The sequence below is a fragment of the Mizuhopecten yessoensis genome, unplaced genomic scaffold (genome assembly GCF_002113885.1).
Source record: "Mizuhopecten yessoensis strain PY_sf001 unplaced genomic scaffold, ASM211388v2 scaffold3459, whole genome shotgun sequence".
NCBI classification, from domain to species: Eukaryota; Metazoa; Mollusca; class Bivalvia; order Pectinida; family Pectinidae; genus Mizuhopecten; species Mizuhopecten yessoensis.
In genome coordinates this window covers 209,170-235,106 of record NW_018405055.1, presented here as the reverse complement: position 1 = coordinate 235,106, position 25,937 = coordinate 209,170, and the positions used below count along the sequence as shown (strand labels likewise).

The following is a 25,937-nucleotide window of genomic DNA, read 5'->3' as shown; positions in this document are numbered from 1 at the left end:
GGACTGCAAGGACTGCAAGGACTACAAGGACAAGGACTACAAGGACTACAAGGACAAGGACTGCAAGGACTGCAAGGGCAAGGAATGCAAAGACTACAAGGACAAGGACTACAAGGACTACAAGATATACAGGGGACACAAGGGTTACAAGGACTAAATGGGAGAAGATTTGCGGGGATGAATTTTGATGGCATGCAACCAGGTGGTCAGCGAGGGCAGCTAGGCAACGGCCTTCGTTTTGGCGATGGCACCTTTGGTGGTAATGCCCTTGGTGTCGATCGATTTGGGACAGGGGGTACTGTTGGCACGACTCGATTTGCAGATGCAGAATTTGGAGGCCGCTTTGGAAATGGTGTGTCAAATACTAATACTGGCAGAAACCGTTTTGTAGGAGAAACATTTCAAGGTGGTCGAGGTACAACCAATACTTTGGGAGGAACCCGATTTGGCGGAAACGATCTCCGCCTAGCCGGTAACGGTCGCAATGGATTGAACGGACTAGAAGGAATGAGGGCGGCGACAGCACGGACAAGACTAGGCACTGGAAGGCAGGGGCAAACACTAGGTGGCACCCGTCTGGGAACTGCTGGTACCGGAATAAACGGTCTAGGAGCAACAGGTCTGGGAGGCAGATTAACAGGGGCCAACGCTGGTCTTCAAGGAGGTATTATGGATGGTGGAATCAGAGACAATACATTATTAGCACGACGCAGATTACGTGCCAATCGCCTAGGCGCTAATGTTGGTGGTGGTGCTCAGCGAACCAGTCTTCTTGGAGGTCTGGGGCAAGATGTTAATAATATGTTTGTTGATCCGATAACATTTCAGCGAGTAAGGGTATTAAACACTAATGATGCTAGCAATATAATCGCTAGAAGAACTAATAACGAGCCTGCCTCACGTCGCAGGGCGACAAACAGACTCAACATGGGTAGGACGGTGGGCAGGACGAATGATGCTAGTCGTAACCTCCGTGCCGGAGCTCCAGGTAGGCTGCTTATACAATAACGCGTATGCTACTCAAATGCTTTACAGTCTAAAAGTTATTTTTTTTGCAAAATTTATCAGTGACTTTTTAATACAATAAAAATAATGAACTGTACATGTGTATGTTATACTGAGGATTATGCTTTTATCAAAATGAAGTTTTGGTTTCGTATATAATCATTTAAGTCAAAATCACACGTTCTTTAAATGTTTTTTTAATATTTGAATTTGAATAATCATATATTTTTTCTCGTTATATTTTGATTAATTGTAGCGGCTGAAATAGCTGATATACAGGCTAAAACAAAGTCGTTTTTGATAGGAACATCCAATTATAGAAACATCGGACCAGCCAACCCGTAACTAGAGCATATATGTAGATGCATCGTTATACTACTACCAACTTACTTGCGCTCTATGCTTATCGCTTAATACCTTGTCTGCAACAATACAGGAGATAACTCGTCTATCCATTTTATTTGGTTTCTCAGGTTTTTTATGGAGATATCTAACCTTATTTTTTTCAATTCTTACTACATTTTCTTCAGCTCGCTCAGTTCAGGGAAAACTCAAATTTTGAAATTTGATGTACCCCTCTGTTGAGAACTTTGCTGAAGACTTGGTATGCATTATAGCACTTATCATATCATTTATAATATTTCATCTGATTCGGTTACATTTTCAAAAATAGAGAAACCAAGTTCATTAAAATAGACAGTAATATGCATTAATTTTTCAACAATACATATTTCAACAAATGGATTCGAAATTTAACACAGCCTTCGATCAGATTAAATTTCAAATTGACTCAGTCATCTTGCAAGATATTTCAACGTAAGCCGTTACAAATACTTAAGTCAGGATTTATGTTAACTTAACACAATAGTTATAGAGGTGAGAATTATCATTTGACAAATTAAGATGGTTTACAAGTATTTAATATGCTGTTGATGTGACGTCACTAACAAATAGACCGTAACGTGCTAATTGAACCTGTTATGCTTGAATGTTAATGCGCCGCTACGCGTATGAATGCTTACATTTATCACTATTTGATAGCTTATGTATTATAGGCTGAATGCTTCTAGTATTGGCTCTTACTATTCATACCATACTATAATCGACATGCTTTTCGTGCGTATATAACAACTAACAAATACTCATGAGAAATATTTGAAGGTCAAAGTAATGGACCCGCATGTATTTTAGTAGAAATAAATTATAATGAGTTCAGATTTAATACGCTCTACACAATAATATGATAACAAGTAATCTTAAACTAAAATGGCATTTACTGACTTGAACAACATTTTCAAATATCAATCTTTCTATGCTTCTTTTTTGTTTTTCAAAATTAATCAATTGAAGAAGAATTATTCGTCTCCGTATCTTCTACAACAATCGTTTTGTACGGTATACCGGGGAATTTTCGTTGCAGTATAATTTTCGCAAAGGTATTTTGAAATGGTTAATTCGCCCTCATTACGGCGGGCGAATTAACCATTTCAAAATACCTTTTTAAACAAAATAATACAAATAGCAAATAAATGAGTATGGCGAAATTAAAGCTGGGCGAATATGGATTTTACCGGCGAAGTTCGACAGTTTCACTGGGCGAAAATTTCTTGATTTACAGTATTTTATTGTTTTTTTATTATCTAAAAGTAGTCTTGGTAAGTATTGATACGGTCTTATCATTAATAACTTGAATTTTCAAACGAACGAATAACTACATCTTAGCAACGTTTATTCGGAACGTGCATATAAACATGAAATTTATATCGTGAATTATACAAGAATTAATGTGCTTTAACATTACCCCAATACTTATGGTCTCATTGTCATCACAACACACAGTTCGCAGAATACCTAACACAAATACACTCCGTAGACGACTTGGTACTGGTACGGCAATCTCTCCTGTAGGAACGGCAAGAGGCAGAGCAGGTAAGACATTTTTCACTTCTAAATTATCCTACTCTAACAGTCTTTTTGCTAACTTCTATGCCTATGGTGATGGATCAAAACGTTTTGTGGTCGTAGTATTAGATTTAGGTTTTATTTCAATCATATTTGATATCGGTGATGGATGCCGATAAGAACAAAAATGATTATATTTGATCCTTTTTAGGAATTTTTATGAGAGAAGACCGTAAATAATTATTACAATTTTGCACTTTTGTACTTTTTCACTACATAACATTTTCTTAAAATAGTATCAAGTGCCTTTGCCGTTCAGTCTGGTGTACCGCCGATACCATTTGGCGCAATTCCAGCACCAATCAACTCTTTTCCTGGTATGACTCGTGGCCTTCCCGTACAGAGTACACAATTTCAGGTACAGACAAACCTTCCTGGACAAACTATTGGCATTAGAGACCAATCAAGGACATTATTTGATCAGAGAAGACCAATCAATGTCAATTCTGGTGTGCTTTTACAGCGAACTGGTCTTAACGGTAGCCCTATGCAGCAAATTAATGTAAGCAATGGACCGTCTGTTACATTCTTACCGCAGGCCAGTCAAGCTAGTGGACAATCCAACACTTTCCTGTCGCAATCTGGTCTAAATTTTGTACAATCTGCTACATTTCGTCCGACAGCGTCAGGTTTTGAACAAACCGGTATATCCAATGTGCAGACTGCCAGCATACAGACCGGCATGTTTCCTGGACAGTCAAGTCCAGTGCAAACCGATACAAGGCATGGGCAGATAGGTAGTGTACGAGTGCCTGAACAGAATGCGTCTTCGAGAAATATAAGTATTTGCTTCTTTGAAATATCTATTGGCAACAGATCTGCCGGTAGAATATACATATATTTGTATGACAACGTAGTCCCGATTACTACTGCAAACTTCCGTGCTCTTTGTGTCGGAGTTAGAGGGTTTGGATACTCTGGTTCAACCTTTCATCGAGTCATTCCAGGATTCATGATACAAGGCGGAGATTTTACTGCGGGAGATGGCACGGGAGGTCGAAGTATATATGGAGTCCATTTCAGAGATGAGAATTTTGTTATGAATCACACCGCGCCCGGAGATGTGGCAATGGCAAACTCCGGACCAGACAGTAATGGATCTCAGTTCTACATAACAGTCGGGAATGCATCCCATTTGAATGGAAAACACGTCGTGTTTGGGAAAGTAATCGGCGGTATGAACGTAGTAAGGCAGATAGAAAGGGTTGGCAGTGTTCATACAGGTACCGTTGATGTATCCAACACTGTTCGTATCACCCGGAGTGGCGAGACTTTCATTAATGTACCTGTAAATTAGTCTGAAACTCAAATAGGACTGCTTCATTTGTAAATGTTCCTTGTACATGTAATGCATTTTTAGATATATATAGATAAGTTATGCATATCAGTTTCCAAAGAAACTCATATAAAACTTTGAGTTTCTCGGTTATTCAAATGAACTTGAACCTTACTCCTTAGAAATTGCACTTCGTTTGTGTTTATTGAACTATAACAAAGTTACGAGACATTCTGATTTTGAAAAATATTAAAATTGCGAAAGGTATACAAGTGTTTGTTAAGCTACCTCTTTTTCCGTTGACACATAACCTACACACAAGAGTAAAAAAAATGAACTCGTTCATTGCTTTACATCAATGGTGCTATTTCTACATCAGCTGCACCTGGTAGAATACACTTACTCATTTTGTAACCAGTTCTTGTTTAACTGCGTTTCTGGCTGTGGTGTTTTAGATGGGTGGTCTGTATATTAGTTCGCTTTGCCAAGCTTTTACTTTCCTATATCTATAGTATTCGTGTATGTTACTTGTTATGAGCGATTTTTTAGTTTGATTTTCTAAAGAAAGGACGACATAACGAACCAAATGAATCGATGACAGCAATTTAATTAAATAAATGATGAATTCATAGAAATAAATAACCGTACAATTTTCTCATATACGGTGTTATGCGACGTAATTAAATAAGCTTTAATTTTGGTTATTGTGTAAAAGGACAACAAATTCTTCAGTTTGCTAAAGTATTTCAGAGGTATATATATACATATTTGTCTTATTGAAAAAAAATACATGTTCATGCTTTGATTGAATTTTTCCAGTGGCCAAACAAAGCAATAAATGTAATGACATAATTACCACGTCATAATTTAATATGTCGGTAATTACGTTTCCGTGATCGCAGTAAACTGTAGTGTTAGTGCGTTTGACTAAAATACCACGATTGCATGCTATTTTTTGTTTATATTTATTTCACTGTTTGTAAATGAACGCTAATATATCGTCATATTTTATTCTCTTAAAATAGCATCCGGTATGTTTCCTGTAAGGCCTGGTGTTTCAAATGCGCAATCCAGTGCATTTATTTTTCAAAATGGCGTTCCCGTTACAGCACGGACTGGTTCTTTTCCCATTCAAAATAGAGCTTTTCCAAATGGGAATGGAGTTTTTCTTGGCCAAAACATTGGTTTCCCTGGTCGGATTGGTATGGTTCCTATTCGGAATGTATTTCGTAGACTTCAGAATGGAGGATCCCCTTTTCCAACTGTTGCGTTTACCGGTCAAAATGGAGCGCTTGTTGTTCGAAACGGTGCAGTTCCTGTTCAGAATCGAATCTTTCCTGTTCCGAGTCCTGTTATTCCTATAGGCACAGATCTATTACGAAGTCCGACAACAGGACCATTCCAACCGATTGGCACTATTAGAGGACAAGCAGGAACAATGTTCAGACAGACTAGTCCTGTCAGAGGTCAGATGGGATCGAATAGTGGTCGAGGTGATATAATGTTTGGGCAGCCTATCACAGAGAGCATAGGCCATACCACAGCAAACAACGGACAAAGTCAAATATTTTCTTCTCAGGCCAGCACTCTTCAAGGTTTGCCTGGAGCATTTTCGGGTCAAAGTGGAGTTAATAATGTACAGAGTCAAGTATTTCCTAGTCAGATAGGTACATTTCCAGGCTTAGACAGTGCCCTTCCTCGTCAGTTTGAAACAACCGATAGTTGGTTAGGAACACACGAACAATCTAGTAGTAACGGGATACAAACTGGTAGCTCGCCTGTCCAAACTAATTCCGTACCAACGCAAAGTCCCGCTAATCATTTCACAAATAGAAGTCTTTGCTATTTTAACATATCAATTGGTGGTAAACACGTTGGACAAATATTAATCTATTTGTTTGATGACGTTGTCCCTATCACCACAGCGAATTTCCGTGCTCTTTGTACTGGTGAAAAGGGTTATGGATATGCTGGTTCAACATTTCACCGGGTCATTCCTGGGTTTATGATACAAGGTGGCGATTTTACGACTGGTGATGGCACAGGAGGGTACAGTATATATGGAGGTCTATTCAAAGACGAAAACTTTATACTGAAGCACTCTAAGGCTGGAGTAGTGGCTATGGCGAACTCTGGGCCGGATACTAACGGATCCCAATTCGCAATTACAATGGACGAGGCATCCTACCTAGATGGCAAGCATGTTGTTTTCGGAGAAGTCGTTCAAGGCATGGACGTCGCAAGGATGATTGAGAGTGTCGGAAGTGCGGAAGGGGATGTTGATCTCGCCAACAGGGTAGTCATCACACAGAGTGGCGAGGCCTACATTGGCACACAGTCCTCATCTATCAGTCAGTAGGATTTGAAATGTAGACATAGAAATACTGATGAAGAGGAATGGATAAATACGATTTCTAAACGAAATGAGCAATAAGAACATTCTAGATATGTGATTTATAACCAGTCTTCACTTTCAATACAAGGAAATGTGACCAAAAAAAATGAAAATTGAATTTGAATAAAATTTAATCATTTCAACGTTATAGTATACTTTTTGTATTTAAAATTTGGGGTAGGAAAAATGCGACATCATAGGAATCTGTGGTGAAGTTGGTCTAACAAAGAAACCTGTTCAGCAGAACGTTTCCATTCCTAAGATATTACTCTTTGTTTGGAACAACTTTTACTATCATATCGATTTAGTCTTTAGTATAATTATCGTATACATATTATATAGTTAATCGTTCTAAAATTGAAAACCGATATTAACGTTTAAAACAATAATAACATTCCTGACTATGTCTTCAGTGGAGATTTTATTAAAACAATTTTACGAAAACCATCTAAATACATACACAGCGTTGCCAGTGAGGATACAATATAAGAGAACGAATTCGTGTTAACACCAAATGTTTACCTATCTATTATATATATGCCACTGCGTGCCATTGTAAAGTAGCTGCAAGTTTGTCATCTATAAGGAAACCGACAGCTAATCGGTCAGACTTTTACAGAAAATAATGTTTTGTGAGACATTCTTGAGCAATTCTTGCTATGACCAACGTATTTGAATGTTTAAAATATATAAAAAGTTTCTTGTTTGAAGAGAAGGCATACAGTGTAAGGTAAATATTTTGAATATCAATAATTTCATTTAATAGTTGCTATATTACGTGTTTAGAAAAAACACCAGTAATCGATGTTAATGGGATGTGTCGTATCGCGCTACTAGGTCATCTATTGCTATGACCATACAATGAGAGCTGACTCATGGAAGACTGTCACTACATACATTACTGTAGCAGGTGGTATGTGTCAATGTCATAGTATCCTTGTAGGGCTGTTAAGCCTTACAAGTTATTTTAAAAAGTATTGACAAAAACTTAAATTTCATTAATCATTTGTCTCCTTACATGACCCACACAATGTATAACGTCTTATTACAACTGTTTATTGCAATACTTCGCTGTCTTAAATGTTGTTAGTATGATTAAATCGGGTTACACGGGTATCATAATTATATTAGTTTCTTTAAATTTGAGCTGTCCTAAGTTTTGAACAAATTTGTCAAAAAGTTGAATTCCACATGTACACTTACAGGCACTGCATGCCATGGCTTAAATAATTAATTTTGGTTTTGGTTTTGTCTTTACGAGCTCTTTAAAGCGCACAAATGGGTGAAAATATATTGAATACAAAATCTGTCTCGTTAATCGCGGTGTCAGAAATGAAACAGTTACTTATCAGATCCATCGTCTGTCATTGTTAATTCGGTACCCCATTGCTTGGTACGGTAGGAAAAGTAATGGGTATTAAGACTTGCTGAATGATTTCATAACAGAATTTAATGGGTATCCAATGTCTGTTGTGCCTATATTTTTATTGAAAACTGTCTTAACACAACAAAGCGCGCAAAAGGGTGAACACATATTGAATACAAAATCTGTCTCGTTAATGCAAGAGTCAAAAATGAAACAGTTACTTATCAGATCCATCGTCTTTCGATAGGAAAAGTAATGGGTATTAAGACTTGCTTAATGATTTCATAACAGAATTTAAAGGGTATCCAACGTCTGTTGTGCTTTGTTGTGGTTTCTGGGATTCTTTTTCAACGTCATTGAACACGTTGTATTATTTGAGGCACACATTTGTATTGAAAAAATATCTTAACACAACAGTGTTTTCATCTTGAAAAAAAGAGAACAAATATGAAATTTAGGAAACATATTATTATCTACATGTGGTCCTCATTCTAGTACAAACATCGATTACAGATGGCGATGAGGAAGAGAATCTTACGCCTGACCAAAGACTGGCCAGACGACGCTTAGAAGCGTTAAACAACATATTTCAGCCAGGTTTGAGGGTGAACGATATAATGTCAAGATTGCGTCATAGATAGAAAACAGTTGCTTTTTTAATGAAAAAGATTTTCGCATGTTGTTGTGGGTGTGATTAGGTCATGTTCAGCATTGTAAGTTTGATGGACGCTCTAGATTGCTAGATACAGAAAGCGCATGGCTACTCTGGCGGAAGTAGTGTCAGAATGACGTAGACCGTAGATTGATTCATTAGCCGGACCTACAAGGAGACAGCGATGAAGTTTTTCTGTAGAAGTATAGTCACATGTGTATTATGTAAGTAAAACTTTCTCTATTGTTCACCATTTTGCATGTGCTTAGTCATATTTGAATTATGACTGTGTTCATTTTCTATCAATAAATGTATTTATGTTGAGATTAAAGGGAGATATTCAACTTAAGTTTCCATCCACATTTCCCTATTGAATAATCCGAGAAATTTTTTATGTTAAGTAATTCAAAATAATGTATTTATTGCAAAGATCTAGTTAAAAAATAAGAATTATATGTTACAACGCTAGTTACGTTGTCATTGCTTTAGTTCAATGCTAAGAGTGTATGTAGCTTATGTTTTGTAGCACCTATAGATTATTTGAGGACAAATTTATAAAAAAGAAATTGGTAGATAATCCATAATAGTTGAGCAGTCAGCAATGGAATAGCGACCTCTAGCGCATGAGATAAAGTGTACAATAGTCGGCTAGATTTAGTAAAGAAGCTTTTACTTTAATGAATGCTGCAAGTTGACTCCATAAATACATGTAAAACTATACTATATTTCACTTCTTATAAATAAGTTAAACAGAATGCTTATCCAAGTGTTATAATATTTGTTTATATATGGACTAATTCAGTGACAGTTTGAAATGTTACTTTTAATAAATTAAAAGCCTAAAATACTCTAATTTCTCAACTGATTGATAATCGTTACTATTACTAAAGTGATCAGCCTTGTTTATTGTTTAAATCTACACCTACGCAGTCCCAGCTCCACTTAACTCGCTGTTTGCACACGCAGGAAACATGTCGCAGATCAACGTAGCTTTCGGACTACCAGGTGTGCAAAATTTGTCATACGCTTTTTTCAATTTTTGATTATATACTGGATTGATTTTCACGAAAATGCAAAATTAGAACAACTGAATACATTTTCGATGAACGAATGATATAGCAGATGATTTTAAAAACGATACATATTCATCGTTAAAGAAATGCTTATGGTTTCAAACTAACTTGATGACCACTGTGAATGTATAGCTTACCCAACCAGTAGCACAACTACCACCTCAACCACTACGACCACCACACCCAGCCCGATAGCCGGAAGCTGGAGGGATTTTGTAAACGGACGTCAACAGCCGGTCCGGAGTTTCAATGGTTTGTGTTTGGTGTTGTAGATGTTTGTGTCCTAACCGATTCGTTAGATAAAATGTGTATCATAATTCATGTCGTCTAATCTGTTCAATTTATTGTGGCGTATTGTTGCTGTGGTTATATGTGTTGTGATTAGATACGTGGCTGTGGAAATTGTATCTTGATGAATTACCTCAATATATCATATATGTCACCACGTTGAATATTATTTATCATAAACTAGTTCAATGTTTGTCTTTGATTGAGATTTTAAAAAATAAACATGGAATGAAAACTACCTTAATGAAGCTCTTATAACGTAGCCGTCGTTGCGTATTTGCTCACTTGACATCATATCATTATAATAATGAGAATTAAAAAAAAATATACATATATAGAGTAAGTCAAAATAAAAATAAAACATTTTTGATTTGGCAGGGAATCTAGGGACATCGTTAACACCGTTCGGGACCCGGTTTACGGGTTCGCAGCCTCGGACATTTGGGAATAACGGTGTAGGTCGAAATGGTTTGTTTGTGACCTTTATATCATTTGTTGAACTTGCTGACATTAAACGAGTTTTTTATATGATACAATTACTATTAACGCTGAAAAGAAGACTCATTATGTATATTGTTTCCAAGGAATATAAATACTAAAATACTAAAATACAACATTTTAATAGCGAGGACTTCCCTAGTATCTGATTGTTTTGATCAATGGATAGCATATAAATATAGCATTTCCTTATATAAATAATAATTCCTATAACAGCATTATAACAACACGTACTATAAGTGATAGTACACTAATAAAAAAATGTTATATCACATGACAGTAATCAGCACTGCGGCCGCCAGAAACATCATGCAGAATGTGTTAGGTAGAAATGGAGGACAGCAATCCCTGTCAGGGATAACATCAAATGTCCCAACTGGTTAGTCACCATGTTGCCATCTGCTTGATTTTCTAAAATGTTGCTAACTTAGTAAAGATATCAGCCTTCTCTCTTGAATTCTGATTGACTTTCAATTGCTAACTTAATATTGATCAATTTTGTCCACCCGTCTTCCCTCGGACAACTATTAGTGTATGACTGGACATGGTTCACTCCGTGTAGGATTTACTGATAACAAAATAAAGTAAAAATAGACCGGCCTATAATGTTAACGACGATATATCACATGATATCCACAAAACACGTGGTGTATTCTTCTAGGAGACCTGAATTCAATCATCGCCAATACTGCCCAACGTTTTACCCAACCAAACTCCAATCAGCAGGAAACCAATCGATTCCCGACTCAATTTACCACCGACGTTAACCAACAGGGCAGCAGTAATCAGTTTCCAACCTCACAGCTCCGAAATGACTTGCTCCGGCAAAGGGTCACCAATTTCCAAATGCAGGATCAAAATACAGCTACATCCGACAGAGCTGAAGCAATAAGTAACTTCATGAATCAAGTCAATGGTCAACCAAACCAGCCTGATAGCGTCAATGCAGGAGCAAATTTTCCTTTGCTGAACAGAATTTTACAACAAGGCGCCAACCCACAATTCACAAGAGGCGATGCTTCTAATAGTGTCTTTCAAATGGTGAACGAGCCATCCTCACAAATTGGTTCAATAATGCAAAACTTTGAAGGAAATTCGGCTGCTTTTGACACCGGACAGTTACCTCCTCGTGTTGAACAAATGTTTCTTCCTGCAAGACAACAAGGGAGAAATTTCGTTACCATCACAAGTAACATTCCATTCAGTAGTAACATTCAGAGTGATCCTACTGTTGGTACCGTGACGTTTGTACCGACCCTACAGCAGGCCGCTGATACTGGAGGTAGTTTTCCCTTTATCACACAGACTAGCACACCGGAAACATTCATAACGGATTCAGGTGCGTTCAAGAAAGTAAACGTTATTTCTATATGGATAGATGTTTCTCATGTATGAAATACAGGAGATGACGTGAAATATTTATTCAAGAAGTATCTACATATTTTTTTACATTAAAAGATAAACGTTAGACGATTAATGAGAAGACTCTCCTAATTTGAATTTATTTCTACCTTTATGTGTTATTTGAATGTATTTAACCATTTAATAATATATACGCAATGACCAAATGAGTGGAACAGAATTCTAGTATATACTGTATGAATATGTTTTAATATCCCTTTACTGTGTTCAGGATTCCCCATGTCTGACGGAACTGTAACTTTTCAAACTATCCCTGACAACATGTGGATAACTAGTAATCGTAGGTCACTTTACTTGGTGCATTATACTGCTGATTACGGGACTTTACGCTTGTGGTGCCATAATTAAGTTCAGTACTTTTATGCGCATGAATGTTACTTGCATTTTTGTATTAAATTACATAAAGCCTGAAACTTTGTACTCCAATAATGATGTAATCATTTGATAGCACAAACATCAATATTGAATGCACCTATGCTTATTGTATTGCCTATTCTAAAGCGAATAAAGGACATTTTGCTGCATGCAATGCCCGCTTTATGTTGTATTTGCGGTTTAATTCCAACACAGACATCTTGTTATTGTTTTGCAGAAATGTGTTTTGTTTCAGAATAAATGTGCTTCTTTATTATGTTTGTGTACTGACTTTCCGTAAGCAATTAAAATTGTGCTGTATGACGATTGAAAATGCATGTGTGTAAATATAGAACAAAAATATCTTACCTGTATTAACACTGTCCTATTTCCGCTTAACAACGATGCTTTCCTCTTTTCTTCAAAATTGACTCCTAATATTAACACAATATTACTCTAAATGTTCAAATAATAACTATCTGCAACCACTATGCGTTCATATGGATGACAGGTGGATCATTGCAATAAATGTTGTTTCCGTATTGCGGTGTGATGCTTATGTACACATTATATTGACGTACATATTTACATGTAGCATTATAACCTTACATATACCACTGATGTAGAGATATATTCCACAATGAGTCACGTGCATGACAGTGACATAATGTGTCATGTTGAGTTTTGTGTTCAAACATTGTTGTCGACTACACATAACAACAAAAATGTTATTCTTCCATAATGTCATTTTAATGCATCGCGGATTTATGCAAATATTCTCATTACTAATAAATTCATCTTTCAATCATACTAGATGCAAACCACTTCATTGATTGTAAAATGCGTAACCTTATATTGCATGAGAACCTGATTTTGTAGCTGATTCCAGTAGTCTATTGTATAGCACTAACAGCCGCCTTGTAGAATTGCGTAATATGTATACTTACAGCAGCGCCCGCCCGTCAGCGATCATCATCACTAACCAATAATGTAGACTGGGCTATGCTTGATGAACTAATGCAGCAGCAGTCCCGCCAACAGAGAGTTACTGATTCAGTTACAACCAATAGGGCTTCTCAACCAGGTTAGAGCTCCAGTCTTATACGTACTATAGAACATCTTATAGTCTCCATCCTACTTTTAGCATAACTTCGAATAATATACATAAAACTAGAAGCGTTATAAGTGTAAATGGTCAAATGACCATGCTTGACACCTCCCTGATATATATACATGGTGATATATATACATGTATAAATATATATATATCAGTTACGCTTATATTCTGATTCACAAATATTTCGCCGACTTAATTTAAAAATATAAACAGACACGATTATTAGGTTTATGTCAATCATTTTCTTTCTTTCATATTCTTATGTATGCATTTAGTATTAGTTTATAAAATTGTTTTGTTATAAGTATAAGTTCGCTATCGGGGTAAATAGAGGTGTTCTGATTGAACATTTATTTCTTTGTCATGAACCATTTTGTAATCAAAATTTTAAGCATATTCATTTAAGAAAATTTGTCGAAGGAAACCGATTCTTATACATAAAAATCCGTTTGAAAATAACACATGTCCTTTTTACATGTCCTTTTCACATGTACTTCAGATTGATTCGGAATAAGCTGAATATTTCTACTGCGGAAGAAACGTTGTTAATAATTAATCGGTGTATAGATTGGTTATTCTGTTAACCTCTTGACATCTTTTCTTGTTTGAAAGGTATATCGTTGTGTCATCACTGTAGTATACTATATCAAGTCTTAAACTGTTTCCAGCTATCATTCATAGTCACTATAAAACCGATTGGAAATGACAAATTCTTGAAGGAGTGCTCAAGTATTTATCTTGAATATTATACCTTATGAAAACAGTCCAGTGCTTATATTTACCATATTGAAATCTTAATATCATAGAAAATATATTCAATTCAGCTTTGAGTTTAAATAAGAGTATGTTAAATATATGGGTGTGAATTAACTGATGGAATAACCATTTTCCAGGGAGGGTCAGCGGTATTTAATGTTGTAATTAATTTCGATGTCAATAATTTAGCCATGGCATTCATAACACATATAAATGTCATCTGAGTTAGGTGGGTTGTATAGTGGTAGTGACAAAGAGTTGTAAAAACCGATATTAAAACTACCTGATTTCATTATTTTGAACAGCTGCTACTGCCACGGATGGGTTTTCATTGAATCAATTGGATCTCTCACAGTTTACTGCCAACTTAGACTCACTAGGGGCCACAGGTAATGGACCTTAATGACTATTTATCATTGGGAGTTGGAAAATATTAATGCACATTGAGATAAATAAAACATATTGTAACATTTTAAATAGACAAAATTCGATGACATAAGGCCAATCTCATTTAAACACTTTGAAACAAAGTGCAAAAGGCTCAGACAATTCTTTCTATGCAAAATAAGACATTTCATCCGATATAGTGTCTAGTAATATATCGGACTGTTCAAAACCTATCAAGACGCTTGAAAAGTAACATTTGTTGCGATAAGTATAAATCTGATAACATATTTCTATTAAGGCAATTATTCAGTTATTTTTATTGTTAGTTACAAATCTCCACTTATATATATATATATATATATATATATATATTAATATATACTCATTGTTTCCTTCGCAGGACTGGATCCACAGCAAACAGGTCAGATGCGACCACAACTATAATGTCCTCCCAGCCATATGTAGTGTGAACAATAACAAAGACATTAGTCAATGTCAGCATGAACACTGTAACATAACCCAATAACAGCGCGGACATATGTCCCAGTATGTTGTACTGTTGACTAAACCTTTAATTCTAAACATCAGAAGTGAGAAATGGTTTTATTTCTGATGTTTGAAGCACATTTGTAGACAGCAAAACCCATATTTATACATGTATATATAAATATTAATATCACGAATTATATAAAATGTATTATCTTATATGTTAATTATTATATAACATCTATAATTCAACAACCAAACCTGATACATAGTAACATTTCGGTATGGGTTTGACATTAACCGATGCACGTCACATGTGTAAGTAATAAAGCACACTTGATTGCTATTAACAATTGTTTATCAATGTGGGCGTTTTAATTTAACTTAACAAGGAATCATTTGTTTCTTCTTCATCTGAATACACTGTTACTTTTTTTCAATTTTGTATATTCTACCTGTTGATCGACGGGAAAGATAAATTATACGGAAAAATCGAGAAATAATCCAATATATATTTATGATATGCAATGAGTGGGTGATACTATGCCATATGTGCATACTAAAAATGTTTTTTTTACTGACAGAAGTATTTAGATCACTCAATTTAAGTACTTTATGTCTTAATACAATAAAGGAAATTATTATTTCATTTATATCAAACAACATTATTTATCCTATTGAAATAATAAGAATTATCATATCATTTCATTTTTATTTCATTTCTTCCTTTTTAAACAATGAACGTTATAATATATAGATACCAAACGACAAGAAATCTGCATTTCGTCATTTGATCACAAAGTTGAAATAGAATTCTCCAATATGTATTTAAAACTGTATATCCCATAACTGTTTTAGGATTTATCACTTCCAAACAATCGATATTTAATTGTAATTTCATAGTCTGATGTAACACCGCGTGGCATGATGCTACAATTCATTCTGAATTGCGATCTGCTTTATGACCTCACGTGTTACAATGAATTATCTGCTTTTTATTTAATATAATGGATAAACAAGATATCAAACTCGTGGTAATTGATAATGATGTATTTCCAGTCTCTTGGAATTTATTCTCAAACATAAAATACTGTCTAAAGAGAATAATCACATTATGTTGGATATATTACTTCATCAAGCGTCACTCATTGTATATTTCTATATATAGAACATAACATGTACATCTTGTGTTCGGCAATTTCGTTGATATTTTTTAGATAGAATATTTATAATAAGACCAATATTACTTGATATTGTTATCCTGGACATATTCCGTCTTTGCGTATTGCAGAGTTATCTTCTCTTGGGAGCAGGTATTGATTGTTACGTCACTTGTTTGTGAGAGCAACGTCATCAATTTTTGAGAAAACGACGTAATTTTCTCACACAAACCAATGACGTAACAATCAATACCTGCTCCCAAGAGAAGATAACTCTGCAATACGCAAAGACGGAATACTCCTTGTGAATGTCTCGTGTCTCCTTCTTTGATATATTTTGCCACACAGGCAGTTGATCTTCAATTTCGTTTCACATATTTAAATTTAGATAAGAGGTTTTTAAAAGTATATTGAAGTTTTTATTTTTAAATTTCAAGATTCGTGCATGAAAGCACAATTGCCTGTGTGGATATGTTGTGTTCGAGCTAGCTTATTTAGAAATAAAACATAAACGACAATATATAAAGTACTTCCTATTGTTTTTCTACACAAAAAGAAAGTAAAATACGAATTTTGAGATACATTCAGGTGTAGTTCTATGCACACTCCATTGTTTTACCGTGTATATACTAATACTATTTGGTAATTCGGCCTGACTGCATATCATTGATTTATAAGAAACGCTACCTCAACAAAATATTCAGAAATATGATTCCTGATATACCTTACCACTTATGACAAGCAGCACCCAATTGTCTCAAAGCCTGATCAGCCTTACGAAAGCATTCAGATCGTTTAAAATGAAACTCATAATAAACGCAGCATGAATAGGTATAAAATCAATCATTAGCGATAAGAAACTCCAGCATATCTATATATATTCTTTTGAAATTTTTACTAAGGGTTAATTTTAAGAAACTAGCAATGTTTATCAGGCTTTAAACATCCAGGGCCAGGGGTGACATACGCTATAGCACTAACTCTTCACAAGCACTCGCTTTGCAAATATCTAATGGATGCTGTTGCTTACAATAACAATGTTCAGTGTAATATTGTATTTAACTTTATACTTGAATCAATTAACATTGCACTTAATGTCAAAGTTAACAAATGCTGTGAGCAAAAATACACATTCGCTAAAACGAAAAACCCGAACATGAACACGAGTGTTCAAAAGTAAGTTCATTGGTCATTGACGAAGATTAATAAGATTAATTTACTTTAGTACATCTCATACCAATGATATTATTTCCGGAGAAAATTTAGCCTGCTATAATGACATTGGGCATGCATGTATCTAGATCAGGTAAGTTGATACCCATTGATTTGTCAACTCGGCTATATGGAAAATTCAGACGACTATGATGAGATGAGGTCTTTACCTTGCCTATTTATGGTACTGTATCTGCATCAGGTAAGTTTGATATCTATTTATTTGTCAAGTCAGGAATATGGAATATGCAACAGGGAAACTATTTACGTTTCTAACACAATACATAAATTTATGAATAGTAAATGAAGTTATTAATTTTAAGTAGATGTCAATTACTGCATGTTCTACTGAGAGTACTCACGATAATGCATGCCAAAACTACTAATGTAAAATAACATTATTTCAATAACGCAACACGTAAATACATTGAACAATTAAGTCATCTATGTAATTGCAATATCTATATAACTTAATACAAGAAATATTTCCCAGCCACGAGTGACGTGAAGTTATTAAAATGTTCCGAATAGACATATTCTTATATGTTTATTTATGTATATCCGCATGCAAATTTACGTATGTATTGTTCTTATTTCAGCTTTTTTGCCAGTCTCAACTCTACAATCATCACAAACAGCAGCTGCTTCCTTAGCAGCACAAGAGACTGCGCGAGCTGCTGCGGCACAACAACGGGTAGCCATCCTTGCCTCTCGCAGAAACCAAGCAGCTATAAACGCGTTGGCAGATTCCCAAGCCGCTAGAAATGTTGCAGCATCGCAGGCAGCTAGATCTGCAGCTGCATCGCAGGCAGCTAGATCTGCTGTCGCTGCACAGGCAGCAAGGTCTGCTGCAGCGTCCCAAACTAGGCCTGTTGCAAATATGCAGGATACAGCAGCGGATCAAGTCTTACGAAGAGCTGTCGCAGAACAGTCATCTGATGCAGTGACACTTCCTGCGTTTCAGGCAACACGCAGAAGGGGGCCAATCTTTGCAATAGTTCCACTGACATCACGGGCAAATATCGATGACATGAGGAAATTCGTACAAGAACTGTCAGCATGTGAGTAATATGCTTAAATAGATTATGACTGTGAAGCCAAAATATGATGTTATATATCAAAGTAATGAAATAATGTACTTAGATAACGTTTGTCATTTATACGTTCGACTTCATGGAAAGAAATATGAATATTTTTATATTTCAGAAAATATGTCTTAAACGAATCACCAATCTTTTATATTTTCAAGCAATAAATATGGCTAGTAATGAACCGACCGTTGGAGACAATTTGCTACAAAGTAGTCTACTTCCGTTGGGAATACAGCGGGAAACAGCTGCCATTGGACTTCCGAATGCTTCCGTCGCCGCCGATTCACTGCCATCTGTTAGGCCAATTCAGGTCATCAACACAGTGTCTGCAGAAAGTAATATTCCAGGCGAAGGACCAATGACCATCATGAGCGATCAACCGTTTGCTGTTCCAATCCCTATCCAGGATCCGATAGCTATACGGGTACACAATTAAATAACTTAATAGTATTTTCATAAAGAAATCTATTTTACGAAAGTTTTGCCGTTGAAATAATTTATTATATCAATTTGATAAATCTTTTTATTCCACACTACAACTGATAGGAAAACGGTGAAATTCATTTAGTGAGAGATATCTCATATATTGTCAATGAGAACGGTACAGTATCACTATTCACTGCATTGCATTTCGCAGATTCTTTTGTCAGATGCAGATTGAACAATGACAAAATAAGTGACTACTTCCGTATATCTTTGGTACATACATCAAGGCATTTACATTACTGTAAAACTGTAAATCGGACTAGAAAATAACAGTTAACGGTAATTGCATTAAGTTGCTCTTTCAAAATGTCGAACATTATTGTTGTCAAGCGTGACGTAACTAGAATCTGGCGCCTCGTATATATTAAAGGTTTTTGTAAAATGGAATAAATAGGAAACAAATATGCTTTTCAAATTGATTATCATTTACTTTTCACTCCTACTGCAGACATATACCAATATTTTATTCATTCGTTCTTTACACCAATCAAAAGCTTTAGAGAATAAGACCATGTGTTCCGGAGTTTCAGCATACTCTGCTTCAGCTATGACACTCTCCATGCTATTCAAGGTCAACTCCAAGTAATATCCCCGATGAGCATAAACATGGACATTAAAAGCGCGGGAAAAAAAACACCACAAAAATACCATTACACTTTTACAATTCAGACACATTCAGTGCATATACTCATCATACATTCAAAACTATCGATTTAGTTGGAAGTTTAAGTTATAGCTAGCAGTAACCATTCGGTTATTACTTACTTTTCATTGGGAGCTTGGATACAAAACCAACCACAATTAACTATATATCAAGTTAGCATATCCATTCCTCCAACTAACATCTAATCTAGATATTTAATCCTAATTAATGACCATCGTTTCTTTTCAGACAGAACCTGTAAGGGCTTGAAGCGAATGCGATGGACTCGTGTTAGGGCGACTCCAAATATGAGAAGAATAGGCATCCGATACAGTTGTTGTGGAGCAAAGCCAACACATCATGTTAAGCTAATAGTGATTAGTCATCATTTGTTTTCATTTCTTTTGAAGATATTGCATCAACATTTTAAACAATCGATTCATCCATTCATATTGTATGAAAATCATTGTCCATGAAACCCACATCGCAAAGATTGCAAATCACAGCCACACATTTAGTTGTCACAGCCACACATTTAGTTGACACATTTAGTTGTCACAGCAACACATTTAGTTGTCACAGCTACACATTTAGTTGTCACAGCCACACATTTAGTTGTTATCAACTACTATCATGCATAGTGTAACATAACAACATGTATATTTTCCATAAATGCATTTCTATTTCTTATCTATCATTCTTGTATAAGCACCACTAATTATATATCAAGGTAAGGCCCCACTTATCTGGTGATAAGGACGTTGTGAGCATGGCTGTGTATGTGAATTTGTAAGCATATGCAGTATTTCATTGTTATGTCGCGTGATTTCATTTTCATCTCTCATTTGTTCAATTATGCTATTCCATATATGACATTGTATTTTAATTAAAACAGAAAATTCAATTTTGTTCAAATGTCTTTAATATTTGTATCATGCTTCTAACGTATCGCCAATGTATTTATACATGAGCACAAGATGATAACATGGGTTACCAAACTGGTTTTTTTTTTTATACAAAACATGAAGTAATGCTTTTACCGGAAGGCTTGTTTAGCTAAAACAGCTAATGAAAACAGAACAAAATAAAACCACAAAAAGAAAAGAAAGCAAGAATTCCACAAGAGTAAGCGCTTCCTGCACCGCATGTGGCATTCGTGATGACGTCATCCTTGAGTTAAAGAAAGTGCGCAGGCTACCACATTCTGAGAGACAATAATTATTTAATAAAGGTACTCTAAAGTTTGATACCTGAATATTAGGTCACGAAGACACATACACAATTATTTTCAACGCAGATTGAAATATGTTCGCTTAATCATTCTTGCTAAGTACAATTTGACAACAGGACGCATATACCTTTAAAATCCTTTAAGACTTAGGTAGTTAAGTGAACATTATAATCCAGACGTAAGTTCATGAACGAAGGGTAATATGTGCTTTCTCTAAATCCTTGATAATAAATGAAATGTAAGATGTTTAAGTCCTTATAACTTTCGCCTCCTCAAATAATACGCGATATATTGTTAGAAAATAAAACTCGTCTGAAAATCTGTCATTATTGTTACATTTACATTATTGATGTTTGTTCTGTACATGAAACTACCAACTGAAAACAACTGCGACCAGACCATGAATGCACTATGAATACAACGATTCTCGTGCAACCATTCAGCTGATTTCTTACACAATGACCACTTCATACTACTACGCATAGTACCGTTTCTGAGATGAGTTATTTCCCCTTCTCCGAGATAACGTAGTTGCAAGAAATAATAATAAACATTACAAAAATCATAAATGGTGCACCATTGTTCTATTATTCTTTTTCTTTCTAATTTAAAAACAACAACAAAGAAACTTATAACATTGTCATATTAAATACTGACTTCCGCCTCGCAATCGGTTCCTCGTGATCACGAACTTTCTAACACCCAAACGGCCGTATAGGTAATCCCCGTGACATCAACTTGCACTTTTAACTAAAAGAACTTTGTAATGACAAAGGCCCCCTCATCCACCAGCGTATCATCATTTACATCTGCAGGCTTTTTTGGTAAACAGCACATTCAACGGCTGTACATTTAACTTCAAACGAACTCTATTAGCTAATGCTGACGGGTGCTCGGCCGACGAGTGTCCTGGATGGTTACTATGGTACCGATAATTTGAAATAGTGCGGACATAAACAAATTTGAATATGTAATATGCGGTGTTTAATGCAAAAAACAACATAGAATAAGATCAACTTTGAAAAATGAAAAGAATATTAGGTATTGATAATGATTAGATTCTAGAGATATATTTTCGCTTCAACAAAATCAACTGATCTGAGGAAGTCGAACATTTGAAGTTCGTGTGTAAGCTGAAGTTCTGGCAGTTACTTTATTATGGTTTTCTATCCGATACTTCTGTTAAAAATATTAAATTTACAAAAAAGCGTGTTACCTTTTTTTTATTGTAGTTCATCGTAACATAAATATATGAATTGAATGGATTTTTTTCATGTACATTGCGGCAACGAATAGCAGTAGCTGATCTTCTGAGTAGCGCGAACGCGCTCCACAGGATATGTTGATCAGCCACTGCTATTCATTGACGCAATGTACATGAAACAAATCCATTCAATCCCTATATAACATCAACTAAATCTGACCTAAAGTTATATATTATAACATCAACTAAACATGACCTAAAGTTATATGTTATAACATCAACTAAATCTGACCTAAAAATATATGTTATAACATCATCCCCATCTGACATTAAGTTATATGTTATAACATCAACTAAATCTGACCTAAAGTTATATGTTATAACATCAATTAAATCTGACATAAAGTTATATGTTATAACATCAGCTCCTTCTGACATAAAGTTATATGTTATAACATTATCCCCATCTGACATTACGTTATATGTAATAACATCATCCCGATCTGACATAAAGTTATATGTTATAGCATTATCCCCATCTGACATTACGTTATATGTTATAACATCATCCCTATCTGACATTACGTTATATGTTATAACATCATCCCAATCTGACATAAAGTTATATGTTATAACATCATCCCCATCTGACATTACGTTATATGTTATAACATTATCCCCATCTGACATAAAGTTATATGTTATAACATTATCCCCATCTGACATAAAGTTATATGTTATAGCATCATCCCCATCTGTCATATAGTTATATGCTATAACATCAGCTCCTTCTGACATAACATCATCTGTTATAACATCAGCCCCTTCTAACATAACATCATCTGTTATAACATCATTCCCATCTGACAAAACATAATCTGTTATAACATCATCCCTATCTGACATAACGTTATATGTTATAACATCAGCATTATCTGACATTACGTTATATGTTATAACATCAGCCCCTTCTGACGAAAGTTATATGTTATAACATCATCCCCATCTGACATTACGTTATATGTTATATAACATATAACGTAATGTCAGATGGGGATAATGGTATAACATATAACTTTATATCAGATCGGGATGATGTTATAACATATAACTTTATGTCAGATGTGGATGATGTTATAACATCATCCACATCTGACTTAAAGTTATATTTTATAACATTATCCCCATTTGACATTACATTATATGTTATAACATCAACTAAATATGACCTAAAGTTATATGTTATACCATTATCCCCATCTGACATAAAGTTATATGTTATAACATCATCCACATCTGACTTAAAGTTATATTTTATAACATTATCCCCATTTGACATTACGTTATATGTTATAACATCAGCTCCTTCTGACATTACGTTATATGTTATATAACATCATCCCCTTCTGACATTACGTTATATTTTATAACATCAGCCCCTTCTTACATTACGTTATATTTTATAACATTATCCCCATCTGACATAAAGTTATATGTTATAACATCAGCTCCTTCTGACATAAAGTTATGTGTTATAACATCAGTTCCTTCTGACATAAAGTTATATGTTATAACATCAGCTCCTTCTGACATTAAGTTATATGTTATAACATCAGCTCCTTCTGACATTACGTTATATGTTGTTATAACATCAGCTTTATCTGACATTAAATTATTTGTTATAATATCAGCCCCATCTGAAATTCTGTTGTTAGAAACGTACGACAATCTGTAAAATGCTAATATAATGGCTTCCTCTGAAGTTCTGTAATAGGGTGTTTTAATATTAGGTACGCCTCACAATGTTCAAAAGAGACCATGTGCCAAAGGTTGTTATAATATTAGCCTTGTCTGACAATCTGTGGTTAGCATTTTTTGACAACCTGTTATTTATTACAACTTCAATGAGTTGTTTATATATGTTAGCCTTGTCTGAAAGATTGTGATACAGTGGGTCGTGTATATCTTATTTGTATTTATTTATTTTTAAACTTCATATGTAAAACGAGTTTTTGCGATTATTTTTCAAACAACATGTTATCGCTGATAACCTTTTATCCCTAACAGTATCATATACGGATAACGTTCATAATGAGGAGTTAAAATAAAATGGCGAAACTCTTCAACCACAACACTCCAATTTTCACCAATCTTGTCAATAAACGGGTTACACAACTCTTACTTTTACCAAAACTATTTCATGGATGACCTAGGAGTTGATAATCAGGACATTTTGGTAGATACGATATTAATGTCATCATTTTATTACGCTTACCCTTTCGGAACACCTGGTCCTATTTTCCTCGTAATTTGTTAAGGGTCTCTCCATGTACATCTTTCCTTTGAGCATATTTTGATTAAGTTTAATTGATTTTGAGTTCGAATAATGGTTTTGTTGACACCTCGGTATTCGCTTGTTTTTCTATGCTGGTGTCAGAGATTTAAACAAAATACATTTCAAAAGTTTCAAACGTTCCTTATTTTATACAACGATACAAAAAAACTGTCATGTAATTGAGAATAATAATTTATTCAATAAATCAAGCTTATATAAACAAACAAAATCAAGGAGACATAATTAAACTGAAATAATCAGTACAAATTGATTGCACTTCATCAACATCAAATTCAGCTTAGCAATAAATGTTCATTCCAGTATTATCTACAGGGATCACGGCAAGACACGAAGTGGATAGATGGGCGTCATACAGTCTTCTGCACACCTATACAATATGAAATTATAGATAAGACAATACCATCTCAAAGTCGATATCAAATAATAAGAAAACACATCAATTTCCACAAAGAGCTGAAATATGGGGATTTGGATCGGTAAACATTTAATCTAAGGTTTACAAATAGTCTTCTTTCAAAAAGTAATTAACCTCAGTAATATTTGTTTTAAACGATGTACTTATAAGTTGATGTATTTTTGCAAGACAAGTGCCATGCGGTAAATATTGACCTTATCCTGTGGAACTAATACATAAGTTGATAAGGTTATTTGATCGAGTTTTTGAGAGGAATCTATCACCCTTGAAATAGGGTAACTATGGGCAATCAACGCGACACTTTAAAATACAGCACATAGTCTTTTGACATTCTTAACTATCTGAAGAAGATGAAATGTTTTTCAATGGTGGTGATAGAAAGGAAAGCTTTACATAACTAAATTTATGAATATTTACGTAATAACACAATAAACGGAGGGTGGTAGAAATAATGTTCACAAAATTAAAAAAGACAAACAAGAAAAGATATGATAATTTGGTCAATTATAACTTTGAATATCAAGCGAAATGCATACTTTCTTCAAAACGTATAAATGAAAAAGATAGTGTATTCCCATGGATCCCTATGTTTATGTGTGTGATATTTTCGAATCTTCCGACATAAAGACCATTTCGAAAGTTAAATACATTGGGGATAATAAGCGACCACCTTCAAAGAGTTAACAAAATGATTGAAAATTCCGAATCCATCAAGTAAAATTCAGAGAGAGAAAAAAAGATTGATTTACTTTTCAAACCAGTGTATGTAATAATGCTCCCCTTACTTAACATGTGTTGATATTGAATATATTAAATGTGGCACCTAATTGACCCTGTTTTCCTAAGAAACACGTGCATATATTACGTAAGAGTGTCTTTACTTACCTAGCACAAAGAATCGCATTAGCTTTACAAAACTAGCGGTTGAGCAAATTCATCTGCTGAAAACTGAAGGAAGAGCTTCATTATATATCACGTACATTGATACAGATGTCAATTGCACCTCAAAACTAAAATAGTGATGCTACATGACAATGATATTCTTCTTGGTAAAGAATTAGTAGGAAACACAATTTCCGCTTTAAAGTGAAAACAACAAATA

At 34.8% G+C, this 25,937-nt stretch overlaps 2 protein-coding genes across 6 annotated transcripts in view; one reads left to right on the top strand and one right to left on the bottom strand.

Moving 5' to 3' along the window:
- Window positions 1–41: 41 nt before the first annotated feature.
- On the top strand, window positions 42–21,392 carry LOC110447552 (nucleoporin NUP145-like). 5 transcript variants are annotated; one of them, XM_021493328.1, is made up of 8 exons: window positions 42–988; window positions 2,845–2,934; window positions 13,241–13,375; window positions 14,470–14,553; window positions 14,952–14,972; window positions 18,009–18,470; window positions 18,659–18,924; window positions 19,883–21,392. In XM_021493328.1, the coding sequence occupies exons 1-8, from the start codon at window positions 85–87 to the stop codon at window positions 19,889–19,891; spliced, it is 1,971 nt and encodes a 656-aa protein (XP_021349003.1). In that variant the 5' UTR covers window positions 42–84; the 3' UTR covers window positions 19,892–21,392. The 5 variants fall into 5 exon arrangements, with proteins under 5 accessions (XP_021349003.1, XP_021349002.1, XP_021349004.1 ...); XM_021493327.1 differs by having other exon boundaries at window positions 19,879–21,391; XM_021493329.1 differs by lacking the exon at window positions 13,241–13,375 and having other exon boundaries at window positions 19,879–21,392.
- A 3,185-nt stretch (window positions 21,393–24,577) lies between these two features.
- LOC110447540 (collagen alpha-5(IV) chain-like) overlaps window positions 24,578–25,937 on the bottom strand; it is a 43,140-nt gene continuing 41,780 nt past the window's right edge. The window contains exons 31-32 of the mRNA XM_021493311.1: window positions 25,721–25,783; window positions 24,578–24,787 (exon numbers count right to left, since the gene is read on the bottom strand). Coding sequence (XP_021348986.1) covers window positions 25,770–25,783 — 14 coding nt within the window. The 3' untranslated portion in view covers window positions 24,578–24,787; window positions 25,721–25,769. The remainder of the gene's footprint in view (window positions 24,788–25,720; window positions 25,784–25,937) is intronic.